The sequence below is a fragment of the Miniopterus schreibersii genome (genome assembly GCF_964146895.1).
Source record: "Miniopterus schreibersii genome assembly, chromosome: 1".
In the NCBI taxonomy this organism is placed as follows: domain Eukaryota; kingdom Metazoa; phylum Chordata; class Mammalia; order Chiroptera; family Miniopteridae; genus Miniopterus; species Miniopterus schreibersii.
Window position 1 is genome coordinate 105,958,995 of NC_138101.1, and position 19,308 is coordinate 105,978,302.

Sequence of the window (19,308 nt, forward strand, 5' to 3'; positions counted from 1 at the left end):
GAATAAATGCTTACTGCTGCGAGTGAGGCCCACTCTCCACAAGCAGATTAGAAGAGAGGGGTCCAGGCCGGCTTCAATCGCTTCTACATAGGAGGAGCTGCGCCCAGACAAGGCTGGAGGTGGCTCCAAGGCTGCCTGGTCTGCCCTCTGCTAGGGTCATTCGGGAGCCCCCGCCGCAGGCTGGCAGGAGGGGGCGGGGCGTGGGTGCGGACACACCTCCCGCAGTGCCCTCGGCGCCCGGCAGGGGGCGCCGCCGCGCGGGCTCACGCCCCGCCAGCCCACGCCCCGCCGCACGCCCAGCAGGCTCCCTCGCGCAGGCGCGCCGCCGCGGGCGGAGGATCCGGGCCGCTCTTCCTCCGGCCGGGCCTGCGAGCTTCCTCCCAGCGGAGCTCTGGGCGAGCCGCGCTCGGCCGCCGCCGCCGGACTCGCCGCCGCCCTCCCGCTCCCGCCCCACCCTGCACCCTGCCTGGGGGTTCTGCCGGCGTGGGGTTCCCGCGGGGTGACCGCCTGGCCGCGCCGCTGTCGGGGCCGTCCACCGGCCAGTAGTTCCTGCGCCCCAGCCAGCCTGTGGCCGTCGGAGCCTGCGCGGCGTGGAGCGCGGGGACCCCCGCGGCCCCCGATCCAGCGTCTGGGGCGGCCCCCGGCGCGACGCTCCAAAGTCGAACCTCGGTGGCAGCGTTCGGAAGCGGAACTCTGCTGGGGCCGGGCCGGCTACATTGTTTCCTCCCCGATTCCCTCCCGCCCCCTCCCCTCCCCCCCCTTTCTTCCCTCCCGGACCCCCGCCGCGCGGTCGGCCCCCCGCCTCCGCCTGGCCGTCCCTCCTGACCCTCTCTTCACACCCATACCGCTTTGTACCGCACGCCCCGGGGACCCCCTGCGCCCCTTCCCTCTCCCCTGGCCGCATGGACTGTCCCGCAGGCCGCTGATGCTGCCCGCAGCGAGGTGGCTCGGACCGCAGTTTCACAGGAGAGGTAAGTGCCTGGCAGCCTGGAGGGGGTGGGCGTACGAGTGCTTCCCGGGGGGGAGGGAAGAGGGGTAGAGGTCTCCCATTCTGCTTCTTTTGCTTTCGTTGCAGCTGCTGTCGCGTCCACTCCCATCCCCCATCTCCCTTACCCCTCCTTTCTGGGTTCGAATTCTCCCGGGAGTCACTGTCAGCCCGACTGGGAGGGGGAGCGCAAGGGAGATTCTGCCTTATGAGTCCCACAGACTTGTCTCAGGCTACTCCGAGTCTGTACCCCTCTTTCCTCTGTATGGGGGCTGGCTGGAGCCCGGAGGGAGGGGCCCTGGAGAAAGGGCAGTTTGGTATTCCCTATCCTGGGCCTCCCGGCAGGTTCCCTGGCCTGTCTGGTTCTCCCTCACCTCCTCACTGAGGCCCTGCGGGCTCCAGGAAGCCCAGGGCCCAGAGATTGAGCCTGTCACCCTCAGCCTCCCAGACCAGGCCTAAGACAAGGGACCGCTCTTGGGTGGGGACACTGGATAAGGCCTCTGTCCTAGGTGGAGGTAACATTGGGCACTAGGACCATGTCCCCACCTCCTAACAGTCTGGTCAGCCCAGTCTCCTGGGCTTCTCAGGGCCAAGGCCAGGTGTCAGGAAGGGGCGTGTCCAGCCACCAGATTCTTGGAGCTTAACTAGGGATTCACCTACTCCCCTCCCATTTTTTAGACCAGGGAACTGAGGCCCAGGGAAGTTACTACTCCAGGCCTCTGGCAGTTTCCCCGTCTATCCTTGCATCCTCCACTCTGCAGGTTGAGGGCTTCTGTAGGTGGAGGGCAACCAAGGCAGGCACCTTTACCCATCAGGGACACAGGCTCCCAGCCTCGCCCAAGGGACCCTGTGGAGTGAGCATGTGCCTGTACAGAGGGCTGAGAGGAGGGAGAGGATTTCCGGCCCCAGCTCTGCTGGGTAGGGCTCAGACAGCATCTGCACTGCCCATGGGATTTCCCCCCTGGTGCCTGAGGCTGGGTCCCACTGACGGGGATGTGGTATGTGGGGGCACTCCTCTGATGTGGAGCTGAGCTGAAACAGCTTGATGCTCAGTCCCAGACTCAGCCCTCCCACACCTCTGACCTAGCTAGCATAGGAGCAGCCAAGTTCAGAATGTGAATGGGATCCAGATGGGGAAGATGAGACCCCTGTTTCCACAGGGAGCATCCTACAACTTTGGCATAGGAGCATTGTCAGAGGCACCCAGAGGCCGTTCCAAGGTCCTCACACCATGGGGGTTCCAGTGCCTGTTCCAAGCTCCTCACACCATGGGGGTTCCTACTGGGACCTCAGTAGGAAAAGGGCAAAGGCAGCAAGAGGGAGATTGGGAATGTGACAGGATTCTCTTGCTCCTGAAAAGGGTAGGAAGTTCCCTGGAAGATGCTGAGCCATATCTGGGGCCCTTCTCGGGCCTTTATCCTTGATTTAAAGCTCTTTTTTTCTGGTCATTCTGACATGCACAGGGGAGGGGATCCAGATGTGGTGGGCCTGTGAGGGCTTCCCTCACCCGACCCTAACTTTCTTTCTAGCCTAAGGGGCTGGAGCTGGGGCTTGGCATGGTTAGGCACTTTTATACCGACCGTGACCTGTACTGGTGTGGCCAGGGTCCTCAGGCCTTTATGGAAAAGGGTCTGGTGTCAGGCTAGGGTGTGTGCATGAATCTGCTTTTTATCCGGCGAGCTTGGTGCCTTCCTCCTTCTCAGAAGTGGTTCCTTTTCTCTCTGAATTGGGTTGGAGGCAAGGAAGGACCAGAAAATTGTCCCTAGTGCCACTGCAGGGGACACCAGGCCCCAAGAGGGTGAGCCACAATAGAACAGCTGAGAGCAGGCAGGGGCTGAAGTCAAGGATCCACAGTGGGACCAGGCTGCTCTAACAAGCCTCCAGGTGGCTTGATCGGGCAGGACAGCCTGGGTCCAGTTCTGGGTTTCATCTTTTGAGAAATTTCAAAGCCTTGACACATGGTTCCCACAAAGCAGAGGTGTTTGGTCTGGGAAAGATATGGTAGGGAGAGACCCTAGTGTGTCTGAGCGGCTGCCCCTTAACGGAAAGGCCGTCCCCATGGCAAAAAATGCCCCAGACACAAAGGCCAGGGCTGGGGGGCAGATGGGGCCCAGGAAAGCAAATCTGAGCTCATTATGAGAAAACTATGTGTGTATTAGTTTCTTAATTTAGAAAGTAACAAAACAGCATACAGGAAATTTAGAAAACAAAACAAAAATCGCCCACTATTTCTTTACCAGCACAGTGACTGTAGCATTTTGGAGTTCCCTGCCAGTCTTTCCTTGTTTTTTTCTTCGTCACTGTTGTCATTTGAATGTGCATGCCATGACACCTTTTTTCACTTAATACTGTGATTGTGGGTGTTTTCTCATGTTGCTACATGGTCTGTGTAACTTTGCCTCTAAAAAGCTATAGAATTTTCCAAATAGCTGCCACAGCAACCTCACCCAGACCTTCTTACTGAGCATGTGCACTGTTGTTGCCCACCTGTTGCTGTGGTGGTGGTTGCTTTAGGCCCCAAAGCAGCCAGGAGTTTTGGAGAGAGCGGGCAATTTGGCTCCCAATCAATGTAGGTTCCAGACCCAGCCATGCCATTTAGGCCTGGTGAGGGGACCTGTACAGATCACCCTCTGAGTCAGAGTTCCTTTATACACACACCAGGAATGGTGATACTTGCTTCAGTGGGGAGTGTGCAGACAATGTAAACTAACCAAGGTGCTAGAAAGTGCCTGGCACAGCCCCTGGCCTCCATAGGCACTTTGTCAGGAGGGGTTGACATTGTTGACACCACAGGCTGCCTGAACACATGGGAAAGACACTTGGGGTGGGCTTGGCTGATGGCTCACCCTCTGTTCCTGAGGTTCTAGACTACTCTGGCCAGTGCCCTATTCTGTTCCTTGCCTTCCCCCTCCCCATCACCCTGTGATTGGCTGGCCCAGATCATGGGCCTGGCTCTGGGAAGATGGGCTGTTGGTTGGTTTCTGGAACCTGATCCTACCCATTCTTCTCTTCTTGCAGCATCAGAGCTGAGTGGATGAGGCCTCTGAGAGCTCAGCTGTCTCCTGTCCCCCACCTTCATCTCTTCCTAGGCTAGCCCTGCATTTCCCCAGTGGAGATAGAGGCCTCCTTTCCCTGGGAAAACTGAGACTTGGGCAAAGAACCCAGGCATTCTGAGCCCCAACCCAGGGACAGCCATGCCAACCTCATCTTCCCAGTGGCTGGGGGAGGGAAGAAAGCTGTGGGGAAGGCAGGGTTTTTAGAGCCTCCCAGCGGGTAGTTGAAAGAGAACATAGATGGTCCACAAATCCCTGGGGAAGTCTTGTGTATTAGCACCCTCTTTGGCAGGTGTTCCCCAGGTCTAACCTGAGTGTGTACTGCTGTGACATAACTTGCTTCCTCTTGTCCTGCTTCTGTGGAGACTGGCCCCTCCTGGGGCCACCCCATGGACAGTAGGAGGAAACCAGTCTCAGCTTGTCACTCCCGGATCTTAGGAGACCATCATCCCAGATAACCCTGGGATGGCTCAGACTAACCTAGGCAGAGGATCCTTCCTGAAATGGCCCATTCAACACAGAGGTCCCCCACGCATGTGACCTTTGACTCTGGCTGCCACACTTCTGCCTGTGGAGTGTCTCTTTCCTCCATGGTCTTAGTGCAAGGGAAGTGGGTATTACAACTGCTCTCCTGTGCTACAGCTTGGGCTGGGATGAGGTCACAGGGTGGGGTCCTCTACAAGATGCTAGTCTGGCTTAGGTTAGCTCTTTGGATGTTTCTTAGTCTCCACTCCTTGGTTGGGCAGGTTGGGCAGAGGAGCAGGCCACCCCCCACACCAGGCAGGGAGCACTGCCTCTGGGTCCCTTCATCCAAGGACTGGAAATAGAATCTGCTAAGTAATGATTAAAGTTAAATTCAAACCTAAAAATAAAGAACTGGTGAAGGGAGAGCTAGTGTGCTCCCTGCATTGCTGAGGGGAGAAGCAAGCAAGGCGAGGCTAGCTTTGGAGGGCCAAGGCCCTGCTTCCTGGGAGAGGCCACAGCCCACTGGAGTATCAGGACTATTCCACCAATTGTGGGGTCTTTTATCAAGCAGGATGCAGCCTGCACCAGTCGGGCAGACTGGCAGAACCAGGGAGAGAATCCTATTATTTCCTTGGGGAAACTGGGGCCCAGAAGGGAGAAGTGATCTGCCCAGTGACTTTCCGGGAGCTCTCCTTGCCAGGCCCCCAGGGACCTGAGGGCTACATACAGCCTATCTCACCCTTTCTGCCTGCTTAGTTTCTCTTCCTGGTTTTGAGGTACTATGATGAGAGTAACTTCTCATCACACACTAGCTATGTACGCCTCTGTGGGGCTGGGCCTCCAACCGCAGCTTCCCTCCGCTTCCCCCCACCCCCACCCTTCTGTGGTCTAGGCCCAGAGTTGCAGGAGCAAGCAGAAGGGAGGCTGCCTGATGCCCCCTCTGCCTGTCCTGCACGCTACACAATTGAGAACCTTGTCGGTGGGTGAAAACCTGTGTGTCATTCTGACACTCACCCTGGCTGTTGCTTCTCAGTCCTGCCCGGCACCTGGTCCCCACCGGAGACCCAGGCGTCTGTGGCCTGTGCTGTCCATGCTTCAGGGAGATGGAGGGGAGAATGAAGAAGGAACCCTGAGAGCTCCCCTGCTGGCCTACTGTAGGAGATACCAGACTGAGAGAGGAGTCAATTAAGGGAGGCCTGTGGTTCTGACTTCCTGGCAGAGCTGGTGGGAGCTCAGAAGCTGGGCATCTCTGCGTAGGCTGTAACATTAGAGGGCTTCCTGGAGGGGAAGGGCCATGAAAATCAAGAAGCGTTTGTGGTAGAGGCAGGGTTGAGGCAGAGTCCCTTGCTTGGAGCTTCTACCCTCCCTAGGGCTTCTGGCTTCTCTAGTTGCACTGTGGCCCTAGACAAACTCTTGGCCTCTCTGTGCAAGGCAGGGTAAGGCAAACAAGCAAGGAGTAACTTGTGCTTTCCTGAGCAGGAGGGCCAAGCTCTGGGCAGACCCCCTCAGCCGCCCTCCTCACCTATCTGTCCATTTTCAGGGTGTCATCTGCCGTGCCCAAGGAAAGGTTGGGGTTTTTTGCCCTTACCAAATTCAAACAGATCTGAGCTCAACTCCCTGCTCTACCTCTTGGAAGTAGGGTGACCCTGCTCAGAGCCTAGTTCATCCTCTGTCAAACAGAGATCAGTGATAAAATCTCACAGGGTTTTTGGAGGATTAAGTAACTAACTCAGGGTGGGTCGGTAGGCTCTCATTCTGTGCTTTCATTTTTACAGCCCATCCTGCTGGGGGAGGGTGTTGAACCCCCCTTTTCCCTCACATGGGCAGCAAGGCTGGATGTCCTGTATTGGGCCTCCATTGCTTTCCCTTCTGAGCTGTGTGTTCTGTGGGTCCCATTCTGAGATGGGGAGACCAGGAATCTGGGGCCAAAGTTCTAGACAGCTCATGGGCCTCTGGGCCTCAGTCTCTCCATTTGTAACATGGCTAGGAGACTTTGGCTGAGGGACAAGGACTCTCCATGATTTCTAAGGGTTTGTTGGGGGTCGGTGCTGAGAGGCTGTATGTAAACATAGGCAAATGAAGATGCAAACTCCACAGCCTATGCTCAGGGCTGAGGAGGGCCCTGGGGAGGCCCCAGTCTCTGATGCCCAGTGCATGTAGGTAATTAGGCCCCTGCGTGGTAATTAGAAACCTATCTGAGCCGGGAGTATCAGCCTCCAGCTGCAGGGGGCCTGGGGGGAGGAGATTCCCATTGGCCTTCTCTCACTCCCAAACCGCTAGGTGGGACAAGTCCCACTGAGCCAGCCAATCATTGGGGGCAGGAAAAAAGCCAGTGGGTTGCTGTAATTTTGTGTTTTTACATTTTTCAGCCATTACACTGGCACCTCCCCGTAGGGCAGGGATGCTGAAGGCTGAGGGAGCCCCAGGAGTGGGGGTTGGGCAGCATACACTGGAGCCAAAGTAGAGCATCCTTCCAGCCCTTCCCTGATCCCCAGAGAAGTTTAGGCATCTCCAAGGGTCTGGTGCCCAATTCTGCTGCCCAGCCCTGAGACATCTGCACAGTGGGGGTGCTGAGGGCTCTGGGACTACCTGCCTGTGTCAGCCCGAAGAACCTTTCACCCCCATGGCCTGGTGTGTGGACAAGGGCGCCCCAGTGCCTACAGCTTGGGTGTCCTTTGCAGAGGTGGGACTGATTTTACTGCTGTCAAACCAGCCCAACTACTGGCAGTGCCCCACCCTTCTCAGGTGCACTGCCCTTTCGGAGGGGTGTGCCCAAATCGGAAATTCAGTTCTGCTTGTATATGTCCTATGACCTGTCAGAAACCTCTGGGCTGGCTTCAAAGCCTCTGTGTGCCCCACCCTGAGCCTTCTTCAGCCTTAACTCCCTCTGTACCACAGTTTGGAATATTAAGCCCAGCCTGATCTTAGCACACACCCCTTCCAGTCACTTCCACCTAAAATCCTCCCAGTTCCAGCTCCCCTTCCCTTCTTCCTGAAAGCCTTCCCAGGTTTCCCATGTCTGTCCTGTCGATTGAGGCACTGAGCACACCTAACTGTGACTGACCATCAGGAGGACAGGAGCAGGTCTGCATTTTGTTGGGACATTGAGCAGAGTTCTTGGGGCCCCAAGGGCAGGACCTCCTGGGCCTTTCCTCCTCCTGCCCATCCTGGCCCACAAAGCATGGGGCTGAGTGCGCAGGGAGGCTTCTGAAAAACTGGTTCAAAGTATAAGAAGGCAAGGTAGACCTGCCTGTTGCCTCCAGTGGCTGCCCATGCCCCACCCCCAGACTCTAGCTGGGTCCTGTGGCAGAACCGGAGTCTCTGGGGACCATGGCCCCAAGTTCCCCCAGGTCTCTTGTGCACTTCCCCTTTCAGTGGGTATTTTTAGCTGGATATAAACAGTTTCTGAAGGCTCCCATGCTCCATTAGGCAGTGGAGTTTTGGTGAGGGGGCAGAGCAGGAGCCCCTTGACTCTCAGCATGTGCTTGGCTGTGGGGGTCTAAAACTGCCCCCAGGGCAGGAAATGGCAGCCCAGGAGTTTCTGGGCTCCCGCCCCCATCGGCCTGGGCTCCCAAGAAAGGCCTGCCTGAGGTTGCAGCCACTGACCTCAGTACTTGGGCACAATGCCCAGCCTGTTCCCGGGACCCCAGCATAAGAACTGCTAGGAACAGGGTTTGGGGCAGGAAGTCAGAGTGAAGCATTGACTTAACAAAGTTACAAAGTTCCCTGTCCCCTAGTCCTATGGGGGTGGGGTGACAGCTGCTGTTCTTTGGGGTTAAATATAGTCCAGTTGGTTATGGGTCCTCAGTGTGGTACAGCCAGCCTAGCTTCCCTCTTTCTTTTGTTGGTTCTTTCATTCATTCAACACTCTGGGCCCAGCCCATGCTGGGGACATGAGTCAGCCCTCAGCTTTTCCCCTACGAACTCCCAGGCCAGAACCAGTGAGGTTCTTGTGGGGCACGGGGATGTGTGAGAGGCTGTGGAGGCTCAGAGCAGCCAACACAGCTGGGGGATCACAGAAATCTCCTGGCAAAGGTGGCTTTCAAAAAGTTATTTTCAGTCTTATTTTTAGGGGGAAGGTAATAGGTGCATGTTGTTCAGAAAGAAAAAGTCAAGGGCAAAATAGCAAATATACAGTGAAAAGTAAGTTTCCCTTGAACTTACTGTTCCCCCTTCCCATCTCAGAAGGCAACCTTATCAATTTCTTCTATCTTTCAAAGATAATCTGTGCATATCTGTTTCAGGAGGAATTGTATATCACTTTGAAAAACACAACTTGTAATATACCATGGATGACGTCCTGCACTTTGTTCTTTTTTTATGACCTTTTGAGTATTTCAGACTTACCAAAAAGCTGAAATAATAGTATAATGAAAACCTGTATATCCTTTACCCAGATTCACCAGGTCTAACATTTTTCCACATTTGCTTTACCTCTTCTTATATACACAGACATGTGTATATATGTATTTTTTTGCTGATATATTTGCGTGTTAGTTGCAGGCATCATACCTTTTACTCCCAAGTATTTTACTTTATTTTTTATTGATTGATTTTTAGAGAGAGACATCCATTTGTTGTTCCACTTACTTATGCATTCATTGGTTGATTTTTAAAAATTTTTTATTGATAGTAAGAGAGAGGGAGGGAGTGAGAGAGAGAAATATCAATGTGAGAGAAACATCTATCAGTTGCTTCCCGTATGTGCCCCAACCGGGGATCAAACCTGCAACCCAGGAATGTGCCCTGACCAAGAAGCAACCTGCCACCCTCTGGTGTATGGGACTACGCTCCAACCAACTGAACCACACTGTCCAGGGCTCATTGGTTGATTCTTGTATGTGCCCTGACTGGGGATCGAACTCGCAACCTTGGTATATTTGACACTCTAACCAACTGAGCTACCTGGCTAGGGCTTACTCCCAAGTATTTTAGTGTGGATCTCTTACATAATCTCAGTACCATGGTCACACTTAATATTGTCTAACATTTCCATTTTCCCAATTGTCCCCTAATTACTTTTATAACTAGTTTTCTCTCTTTTTCAGAATCCAATTCAGAATCACTCATTGAATCTTGTCATGTTTCTTCCCCTTTCCCCCCCCCCCCAGCTTTATTGACATATAAACCGTTGTAAATTTAAGGTGTACAATGTAATGATTGGATACTTGCATATATTGCAAAAAGTTACCATAGTTACAATATGGTTAGTTAACACACCTTTCACCTCACATAATTACCATTTTGTTGTTGTATTATGTTTCTTTCTGTCTTATTTCATCTAGAACATTCCCCAGCCTTTGTTTGTTTTGTTTTGTCTTTTATGACATTGACTTTAAGCATCCAGGCCAGTTGTTTGGGCTCCCTCTGATAGCATCCTCCTGAGTGAGTCAGATACCACACCAGAGCCTATGTCTTCCTCTGGGCATCATAGCAGGAGGCACTCAGTGTAGCTTCTCTCATTATTGGTGATGCTTAATTTGACCATTTGGTTAACAAGGTGCCACCAGATCTCCCTATTGTGAAGGTCCTTTTTCCTCTTCTGATTAATCTGTGGGCTGGTACTTGGAAGCTGTGTACAGCAGCTTTTCCTTCAGTAACTTGGGCTGACTTTTGCCATTTCTACTTACTCTGTCATGAGGAGTATTGTGTATCAGCTGCTAAAGATCTGCTCTGGCCCCATCATCTGTTCCCTTTTAGGAATATCTGGTCATTTATTTACTTGGCCCCTTATTAATGAACATAAAAAGATTGTCTCTTCATCTCTTGCTACTACAAGCAGTACTGCGTGGACTGTCCCACTACATTTTTTAGGCACACATCCAACAGAAGCATTTCCTCCTCTGCGCCCTGAAATTTGAGTGGAATTTCCTTGGGTAGAGCAGGGGGAGGGAGGGAGAAGATAATGGCAAGGCAGGACATGGGAACAACAGGTAGAAAACAGGTGTAGCTAAGGCACTGCAGAGCCAGCAAGTCCCAGAGCAGCCCTGGAGCTGTGGGTGTTATCACCAGCCTGTTTTATTGATGGGGGCACTGGGTTGCCAAGTTGCAGCCAGTAGAGGAAATGGAATAATTGACCTCCTCACTCTCCAAGGCCAAACCCCTGAAGGAAGGCTACCCAGATTACTGCTGCCTTCGGCTTGCCCCTGCCTCTGAGCATCTTTTGCTTCTCTCTCCTCCCTTGCACTCTCCCTCTCCTAGACCAGTGTGGTCCTATGGTGTGGGCAGGGGAGGCAGGGAGGCACAGAGGTGGGTGACACCTGAGCCCTCACTTGTCAGTGGGGCAAGATGGTCACTTGTGACCTCAGGCAAAGCCACCCTGCCTTTTGGCCTTGCTTGGGATCCCCATTTACAAAATGGGGTAGCCACTCTCTCAGTTGTTAGAGGACTTGACGAGCCATAACGTGTCAAAGGCAGGGCCTGGCACAGAATAACTGCTCAGAAAACAGGGCCTGTTATTATTTTTTTATTATCATCATCAAGTCAGTGGGGAGGCGGCAGCAGCTGCAGGCTGGGAAAAGAATGTTTGCAAACTGACAGCTGGGAGGGTGACTAATGGTACCACAGCCTCCAAGCCATCCTGCAGTGCTTGTTTTGGGGGTAGGGGGAGGTGTGGGATGTGGAGAGCAAGCCGAGCCCCTATTTAGAAGGGCCTGAGGTTGGGGGACCAATACAAGGTCTGAGCTGTCACCCAAACTAGCTGTGTGACTTCAGGCAAATGAGCCTTATTTTTGCTTCCATAAAATAGGGGTAAGGAGCTCACAGCTCCTACAGTATGCAGATCACAAGAGCCCAGGGAGTGGTTTCTGTTCTCCCGGTGGCTCAGTCATATGAATGTGTGTGGGGGGGGGCAAGGTTCATCCTCTCTGGGCCTCAGTCTTCCTGTCAGATGGCAAAGGTTGATGGGTTGGCCTTTCGGGAAGGGAAAAGAGGCAGAGGGTTTGTGCCAGACACTTCCAAGTCTAGGGCCTCATTCCACTCCTCCCATAGCCTGCTTGCAGGGGACCCAAGTCTTTACTTTTCAGGGTGAGGAACCTGAGGCTCAGAGGGTCGAGTCATTCATCCGAGTTGCACATTCAACAGAGCCAGGTCTGCCTGAATCTAGAACCAGAATTGTAGCCTGGAAGTGGTGGTGGATGTCCCTGCTCTACCCTCCCTGGCTCCTTCTTGTCTCTGAGACCACATGCTCCACTGCTGAGGCCCAGGCCCCAGGACCCCCAGAAGTAAACCCTGGTTCCTCACATTGGCATTTGAAGCCCCTGCACTCTGCAAAGTTTATGCCAGGCCCAGCTTAGTAAATTACCACATAGTGAACCCACCCCCTGACTGGGCTCAGACAATTGCGTAACCAGCATCCAAAAGCCCCCCTCATACCCCTTCCAGTCACTGCCTCCCAAGGGCAGTCGCCATCCTACACCATGGATTAGGCCCACTTTGGGACTTTATACAAATGAAATCATATGGCATGCATTCAGTCTGTGTCTGGCTTCTTGGTTAACACTATGTTTAGAGGTTTATCAGTGTTTCATAGCTGTAGCTTATTGATGTTCGCCACAGCGCAGTGTTTCATCCTGTGGATATACCACAGTTTATCCATCTGACTTTGGAGGCATCTGGGCAGCTCCCAGTTTGAGGCCTATTACAAATAGTGCTACAGTGAGTGCTCTTGTGTCTACCTCAGTGGATACCTGCTCTGTTTTCTCTTGGGTGTGCACCCAGAAGTGGGGTTACCAGGCCATAGGATCGGTGTGCTTTGGCTTTAGAGATACCTCCTGGGCAAGTTTTTAAAGACAAAGAAACTAAAACACCCTCAGAGGACAAGTGACTCTCCCAGATCACATAGCACCTTCCCCAGGTTCACAGAACTGCCCTGGGCCCCCTTCCCCCACAGACCAGTTAGCTAGCATTGGGCTTGGGGCTGGTGGGGCAGGTGGCACTGGTGCTACTCAGCCCCCAAACCTCCTTTGCCTTTGTTGGCTCTTCTGTTGGTCTGTAAGGCCCACTGTGAGCTTAGGGTTGGTGGCCCTCTTGCCCCCAGTCCCAGCTCTGGCCTCCTTTGACACCTGTTTTTTTTGTTTGTTTTTTTAATATGTTTTTATCGATTTCAGAGAGAAGAAGGGAGAGGGAGTGAGAGATAGAAACATCATTGATCGGCTGCCTCCTGCACACCCCCTGATAGGGATCGAGCCCATAACCTGGGCATGTGCCCTGACCGGGAATTGAACTGCAAGCTCCTGGATCATAGGTCAGTGCTCAATCGCTGAGCCATGCTGGCTGGGCTGGCACCTGTTTATATTGCTGTGGGGAAGGAGTGGGATCTCACTGACTTGGGATAGCCATCGTCTCACACTCCTCAGTCTTTTTCCCCCCTGTTGCTTTCCAGAAAGAGTGGAAGAGGGAGAGAGAAACATCGATGTGAGAGAGACACACTGATTGGTTGCCTCCTGCACATGCCCCGACCGGGCCAGGGATCGAGCCTCTAACCGATGCACATGTCTTTGGCCAGAATCAAACCCGCGACCCTTCAGTCCGTGGGTGGATGCTCTAACTACTGAGCCAAACTGGCCAGGTCTCAGTCTTCCTTTTCTCCCCACAGCTCTCATGGTACCAAGTGACAGGTTCGCCTTCCTGTGACAGACCTTCTGAGAAGATGTCAGCAATACAGGTAACATGGGGGTGGGGTCTAGGGCAGTTGAGTATCCCCACCACACCTATAGGGGTGCTGAGTGGAAAAGAGGGCTCAGATCAATTTGCTCCCCTTTTCCCCAGCCCTCTGTCACAGCTCTGGCTTTCAACAAAGTGGAATTCCAGGGTGCACTGTCACAGGGCCCTCAAGATGGGAGCACAGGTCTGGGGCAGTGGGGGAATATGAGCTGGAAGGAACCCAAAATTCTTATGGGAGGAGGCACATCACCTGTCTCATGGAGGCCAGCCAAGAGCTATGACCTCGAGGATTTGTGGCAGGTGGGTGGAGACGGACCCCAGGCTGCACCTGCCCACTTGTTGCCTGTCCTGCAGGCCGCCTGGCCATCTGGTACAGAATGTATTGCCAAGTACAACTTCCATGGCACTGCTGAGCAGGACCTTCCCTTCTGCAAGGGAGATGTCCTCACCATTGTGGCCGTCACCAAGGTAATCAGGGACCTCACATGTCTACCTCCACTTTCTCCCACCTCTGGGCTTTCCCTCTGGATCCTGGTTCCCTGCAGGGGAGGGTGAGTCTGAGAGCATGTCTGGGTTGCCCTCTCCCCAGGACCCCAACTGGTACAAAGCCAAGAACAAGGTGGGCCGTGAGGGCATCATCCCAGCCAACTATGTCCAAAAGCGGGAAGGCGTGAAGGCCGGCACCAAACTTAGCCTCATGCCGTGAGTACCGCTGAGGGGAGGTGTCCTCTCCCAGTCTAGGGAGGAGGAAGGATGAGGAGCCCTGATTCCCCCAGGAGAGAATCAGGAAAACGGAGGTCAGAAGAAAATGCTGAAATATCCTAAGGGCTTCTCAAGATGAGGGAAAGGGCATGGGTGCTGGACCTCAAAGGGGGAGGATGGGTCTTAGACTGAAGAGAGAAGGGTGGGAACAGAGGGAGGGCCTTCAGAAACTGGAGCCTGGCAGATGCAGGAGGAGGCTGGCAGGGGCACCAGGCTCCATACCCTTCGGCCACCATGACCCCTGGCCTGGCATCCCTAGCTGGTTCCATGGCAAGATCACACGGGAGCAGGCAGAACGACTTCTGTGCCCACCAGAGACGGGCCTGTTCCTGGTGCGGGAGAGCACCAACTACCCTGGCGACTACACGCTGTGCGTGAGCTGCGATGGCAAGGTGGAGCACTACCGCATCATGTACCATGCCAGCAAGCTCAGCATTGATGAGGAGGTGTACTTCGAGAACCTCATGCAGCTGGTGGAGGTGAGCCGCAGCACCCACAGGCCTGGATGCTGGCTCCAGTCCCACTGCTTCTGACTGACCTCAGGACTGTGTTGCAGACTCGATGGCACCTACTATGTGCCAGGATGAATCTCTGATCCCACAATGCCACCATAGGGAGGGTGGCACTATCCCCATTTCTTTTTTGTGTGTGTGTACTAGTTTTGTGTGTGTGTATTTGTTTGTTTGTTTTTGTTGTTGTTTTTTTAAATATATCTTTATTGATTTCAGAGAGAGGAAAGGAGAGAGAGAGAAACATCAGTGATGAGAGAGTCATTGATCGAGCCCACAACCCGGGCATGTGCCCTGACCGGGAATCGAACCCGGATCGCCTGGATCCTAGATCGACGCTCAACTGCTGAGCCACACCCGGCCGGGCTGTGTGTGTTTTTAATATTTATTTTTAGAGAGAGAGAAAGGGAGAGGGAGAAAGAGAAACATCCATGTGAGAGCAGAACACTCTACTCTCACATTGGCTGCCTCCTGCACACCCCCTACCGGGGATCGAGCTGCAACCTGGGCATGTTCCCTGATCGGGAATCGAGCCAGCAACATTTTGGTGCATGGGACGACACTCAACCAACTGAGCCAACACCAGCCAGGGCACTATCCCGTTTCATAGGCCAGGAAATGAAGGTTCAGAGCAGTTAAGAGACTTGCCTGAGGTCCCATAGCTGTAAATTGGAGGTGCCAGGACTTGAATCTGAGTCTGTCTGATCCTAGAATTAGCTTCCTTCCAGCCACTTACAGAACTATAAGCATGTCCTCATGAGCTACACCTTAATGACCAGGGTCCCCTGGGCTCATGTACCTGCAAGGATGTGTTCACATGTCCCTGTAGCTCCTGAGGCCAGCTCTGCCAGCCCTGGCCTGGTCACACCTGTAGCCCCAGGCAGCCTGCTAGGTGCCTCATGAATTCACTCTCTGCTTCTTCCCCTTGCCCGTCTGGCTTGGTCTCTGGCAGGGGAGGGTCCTGGGCATGCCTGGCTACAGGCTGGTGTCTGGACTTAGTGAGGGCTTGCCCTCTGCCTGGGAATGCTGATGAGGACCAGAGTGGTAGCAACAGTGGGGGATCTGTCCAGCAACTGAGTGTGGGGTAATGTGTCAGTGTCTGGGGCCTCCCTAACCCAAGCCTTGCCAGAAATAGGGAGCCCTCTCAAACCAAAGCAACTTGGGGCTGGGTGGGATGAGCCTCTGCCACCCTCTAGTGGTCAGACCTTGGCAGTGCGTGTGAGCAGCCAGTGATCCCCTGCCCTGTCCCCTACAGCACTACACCTCAGATGCAGATGGACTATGCACTCGGCTCATCAAGCCAAAGGTCATGGAGGGCACAGTGGCAGCCCAGGATGAGTTCTTCCGCAGTGAGTGCCAGTCCCACCCCCAGTCCTCACTTGCCTACTTGCCTCCTGCCACCCAGGCTTCTTGGCACTGCCCCATCCCAGTGGCTCTGGAGACTTCCAGGGAACCCCACACATTATAGTCCAGTCGGCCTCTGTCTCTCTTGCTGTGAACTCTGCTCCAGCCTCAGCACCCCTCACTGGACCCCTTTCCTTCCACCAGGTGGCTGGGCGCTGAACATGAAGGACCTGAAGCTGCTACAGACCATTGGGAAGGGAGAGTTTGGAGGTGAGCAGGAGGAGCTGGGAGCCCTTCGAGGGGCCAAGGGACTGTAGGAAGTCTGGGAACACCCCCCAACTCTGTCCCCCCAGATGTGATGCTGGGTGATTATCGAGGGAACAAAGTTGCCGTCAAGTGCATTAAGAACGATGCCACTGCCCAGGCCTTCCTGGCTGAAGCCTCGGTCATGACGTGAGTTGGGTAGGGGGTAGGTGGGGAGGTTGCCCCTCATGGTGGGGGGTGGAGGGTGATGAGGCTTGGCAGGCTCTGATCACTCCATCCTGCTCCAGGCAACTTCGGCATAGCAACCTGGTACAGCTTCTGGGCGTGATCGTGGAAGAGAAGGGCGGGCTCTACATCGTCACTGAGTACATGGCCAAGGTGTGTGCCAGCCCCAAGATTTACTGCTTTGCTAGAGCTGACCACTAGGGCTTTCCAACTGCCTCAAGCCCCCCACTGCACCCTTGGGCCCTGCTCTCAGTCCCCTCCTTCCAACTGAGCTTTGAAGTCTCCAGGGCTTGGCTTTTGTCCTGGCTCATCATTTATTCACTTTGACCTGGGACAAGTTGTATCACCTCTCTACATCTCAGTTTCCTCACCTGTGAAATGGAGATACTAACGGTTTACTTCAGAGATTGATGAGAATTAAGAGATAATGCATGAAAATGGCTGAGCAGTGTCCAGCTGTAGAACCTAATATTCAGCTCCTCCCCTTTCCTCATACCTCCCTTGGGTGTCACCCTTTACCCAGCCCCAGGTCCACTGTTCCCAAGGGCTGGAGGGCAAGTCTGATCTGTGGGCCATGGTCTGTCTCTCCTGTCCCAGGGGAGCCTGGTGGACTATCTTCGGTCACGGGGTCGATCGGTGCTTGGCGGAGACTGTCTCCTCAAGTTCTCACTGTGAGTGAAGCAGCCCCTGGGGGAGGGGGCCTTACCCTGCTATGGGAGGCCTATCTGAGGGGATATGTGGCCGGCTTGCCCCCAGAGATGTCTGCGAGGCTATGGAATACCTGGAGGGCAACAACTTTGTGCATCGGGACCTGGCTGCCCGAAACGTGCTGGTATCTGAGGATAATGTGGCCAAGGTCAGTGACTTTGGCCTCACCAAGGAGGCCTCCAGCACCCAGGACACAGGCAAGCTGCCAGTCAAATGGACAGCCCCCGAGGCCCTGAGAGAGAAGGTGGGTGGGCCTCCCCCCAGGTCCTGAGCAGTGGTGGACAGGGGTCCTGGGTCACCCTACCCCCAAATTCCCAGGACCTGACACAGCTTTCCCCATCCATGTGGCAGAAATTCTCCACCAAGTCCGACGTATGGAGTTTCGGAATCCTTCTCTGGGAAATCTACTCCTTTGGGCGAGTGCCTTATCCAAGAATTGTGAGTATGGGTGCTGGGGTGGGCCATGACTGGGGCTGTGGGAGGGGTAAGCAGGTAGTGGGGCCTCCCTGGGCTCTGCTTCCCTAGTCTGAGGCCTAAAAGCTGCAGCCTTGTCCTCAGGACCTTTGAGGCAGCTTCCAGGGCCTGGGTGTGCAGCAGAGCTGAAGGGGACCCCTGAAGAAGAATGCTGAGTAGGGGTCCCCTCCAGGGGTCAGACCTGCACAGACTCATACCACCCATCTGCCCTCAGCCCCTGAAGGACGTCGTCCCTCGGGTGGAGAAGGGCTACAAGATGGATGCCCCCGACGGGTGCCCACCTGCAGTCTACGAGGTGATGAAGAACTGCTGGCAGCTGGATGCCGCCACACGGCCTTCTTTCCTGCAGCTCCGAGAGCAGCTTGAGCACATCAAAACCCACGAGCTGCACCTGTGACGTCCGGGCTCGCCCAGGTCATGGGCCTCTGGGCACTGAACCTGGAGTGACTGGACCTCATGTCCCCACTTGCTGGGCCCAAGTCTGAACTGAGCCCAGTGGACTTCTTTCCTCTGTCCCAGCCTGTGCCCCCTCTGGCCCCACCCCCAAGGACCCTGCCTAGGCCTGGCATCTTCTCTGTACCCACCCGTGGGGTTTGGGGAGCCCCACTGAAGGCCAAGAAGAGAGGAGGCTGAGGAGCAGGAGGCAAACGCCCCGCCATGGTCAGGCTTCCCCTGGCCTCCCATCTCCCACCTTCCTAGAGTTTTATTCCTTTCCTTTTTTGAGGTTCACTTCCATGTGCTTATTTTTTATTATTTTTCAAGATAAGGAGAAAGAAAGTACCCAGCAAATGGGCATTTTACAAGAAGTACGAATCTTATTTTTTCTGTCCTGCCCACCAGGGTTGGGGAACCAGACCCCTCTCCAGGGACCCATCACCCCAGCCTTGTTCCCCATTCCGTGTTTCGTGTTCTGTGTCGCCTCGGTCGCCCTGTGTTTGCGCTTGACCATGTTGCACTGTTTGCATGCGCCCGAGGCGGACGTCTGTCAGGGGCTTGTAGCTCATGTGTGCTGCTGCCACCTGTCTTGTGAGATGGAATCGTAATAAACCACTCCATGAGGAGACCACTGCCCAGCCTCGGCGCTCACTCCGCTGAGCCTGCCTGCCCCCCATCCCTATCCCCATGCCATCTTGCCCACTCCCTGTCTCTGTGAGTGGGGCTGTGCTTGCCCTGTGAGTGGAGGGGGTGGGGAGCACAGCCGGGAGAGGTGGCTGCCGCTTCGTGTCAGCTGTACCTGCAAGTGTCCTGTGTCTGCCATGAGAGCTCTAACCACCTACCCTCCCTGCCATTCTGCTGTAGCCCAGGCTTGGCCCTGGGACCATTTGGGCTCTGGGGCCCTGGCTGCCTCTCCCGCCGTGTTGTTGAAGCCATCAGCATAAGGAGGGCTCGAACCAAGCATTGGGGGGGCAGGCCTGACCAGATAGAGATGGGGGTTCCCCTGGTAGGAGGCAAAGTAAATACCGGAGAAGATGTTGACCATGGAGGGAGAGGGAGAGAGGAAGGAGGCTCCGAGCTGCTGGTGGTTCTCATAGTTCACATAAGGTGGAAGAGCACTGCCCAGCCCTGTGTCTGAGGATGCAATGTAAGGGGCCTCTGCGGGGCACAGATGGAGAATGAGGACTAGCCAGGGCATTTTCTTCCCCTCAGGCTCCCAGGGCAGTAATCAGTATAGAACCTCTGAGGGTCAGGAAGAGGCCCACTTCATTCAGAGACAGGCAGCTGGGGGTCCTCTGGGGACAGGAGCTGGCCCAAAATCAAGGCAGTTCTTTTTTTGTTGTTTATTTTAGAGAGAGAGAGGAGAGAAAGAGAATGTAAGAGAGAAACATCGATTGGCTGCCTCCCATATGCGCCCTGA

At 54.6% G+C, this 19,308-nt stretch overlaps 1 protein-coding gene across 3 annotated transcripts; it reads left to right on the forward strand.

Annotated features, from left to right (window-relative positions):
• The first annotated feature begins 305 nt into the window (after positions 1-305).
• On the forward strand, positions 306-18,259 carry CSK (C-terminal Src kinase). Of its 3 annotated transcripts, XM_081120639.1 has the most exons (14): positions 334-971; positions 12,612-12,748; positions 13,100-13,168; positions 13,522-13,635; positions 13,757-13,869; positions 14,189-14,408; positions 15,694-15,787; positions 15,987-16,052; positions 16,136-16,235; positions 16,334-16,424; positions 16,869-16,942; positions 17,028-17,223; positions 17,331-17,417; positions 17,668-18,259. In XM_081120639.1, the coding sequence occupies exons 3-14, from the start codon at positions 13,154-13,156 to the stop codon at positions 17,848-17,850; spliced, it is 1,353 nt and encodes a 450-aa protein (XP_080976765.1). In that variant the 5' UTR covers positions 334-971; positions 12,612-12,748; positions 13,100-13,153; the 3' UTR covers positions 17,851-18,259. The 3 variants fall into 3 exon arrangements, with proteins under 3 accessions (XP_080976764.1, XP_080976763.1, XP_080976765.1); XM_081120638.1 differs by lacking the exon at positions 12,612-12,748 and having other exon boundaries at positions 306-971; XM_081120637.1 differs by lacking the exon at positions 12,612-12,748 and having other exon boundaries at positions 331-971; positions 13,273-13,635.
• Positions 18,260-19,308: the final 1,049 nt, after the last annotated feature.

Excerpts from the sequence above, each read along its gene's own strand:
- CSK (XM_081120637.1), top strand. Across the intron at positions 16,053-16,135 it reads TGGGAAGGGAGAGTTTGGAG|ATGTGATGCTGGGTGATTAT; the intron begins GTGAGCAGGAGG and ends CTGTCCCCCCAG. Across the intron at positions 17,224-17,330 it reads CCGAGGCCCTGAGAGAGAAG|AAATTCTCCACCAAGTCCGA; the intron begins GTGGGTGGGCCT and ends TCCATGTGGCAG.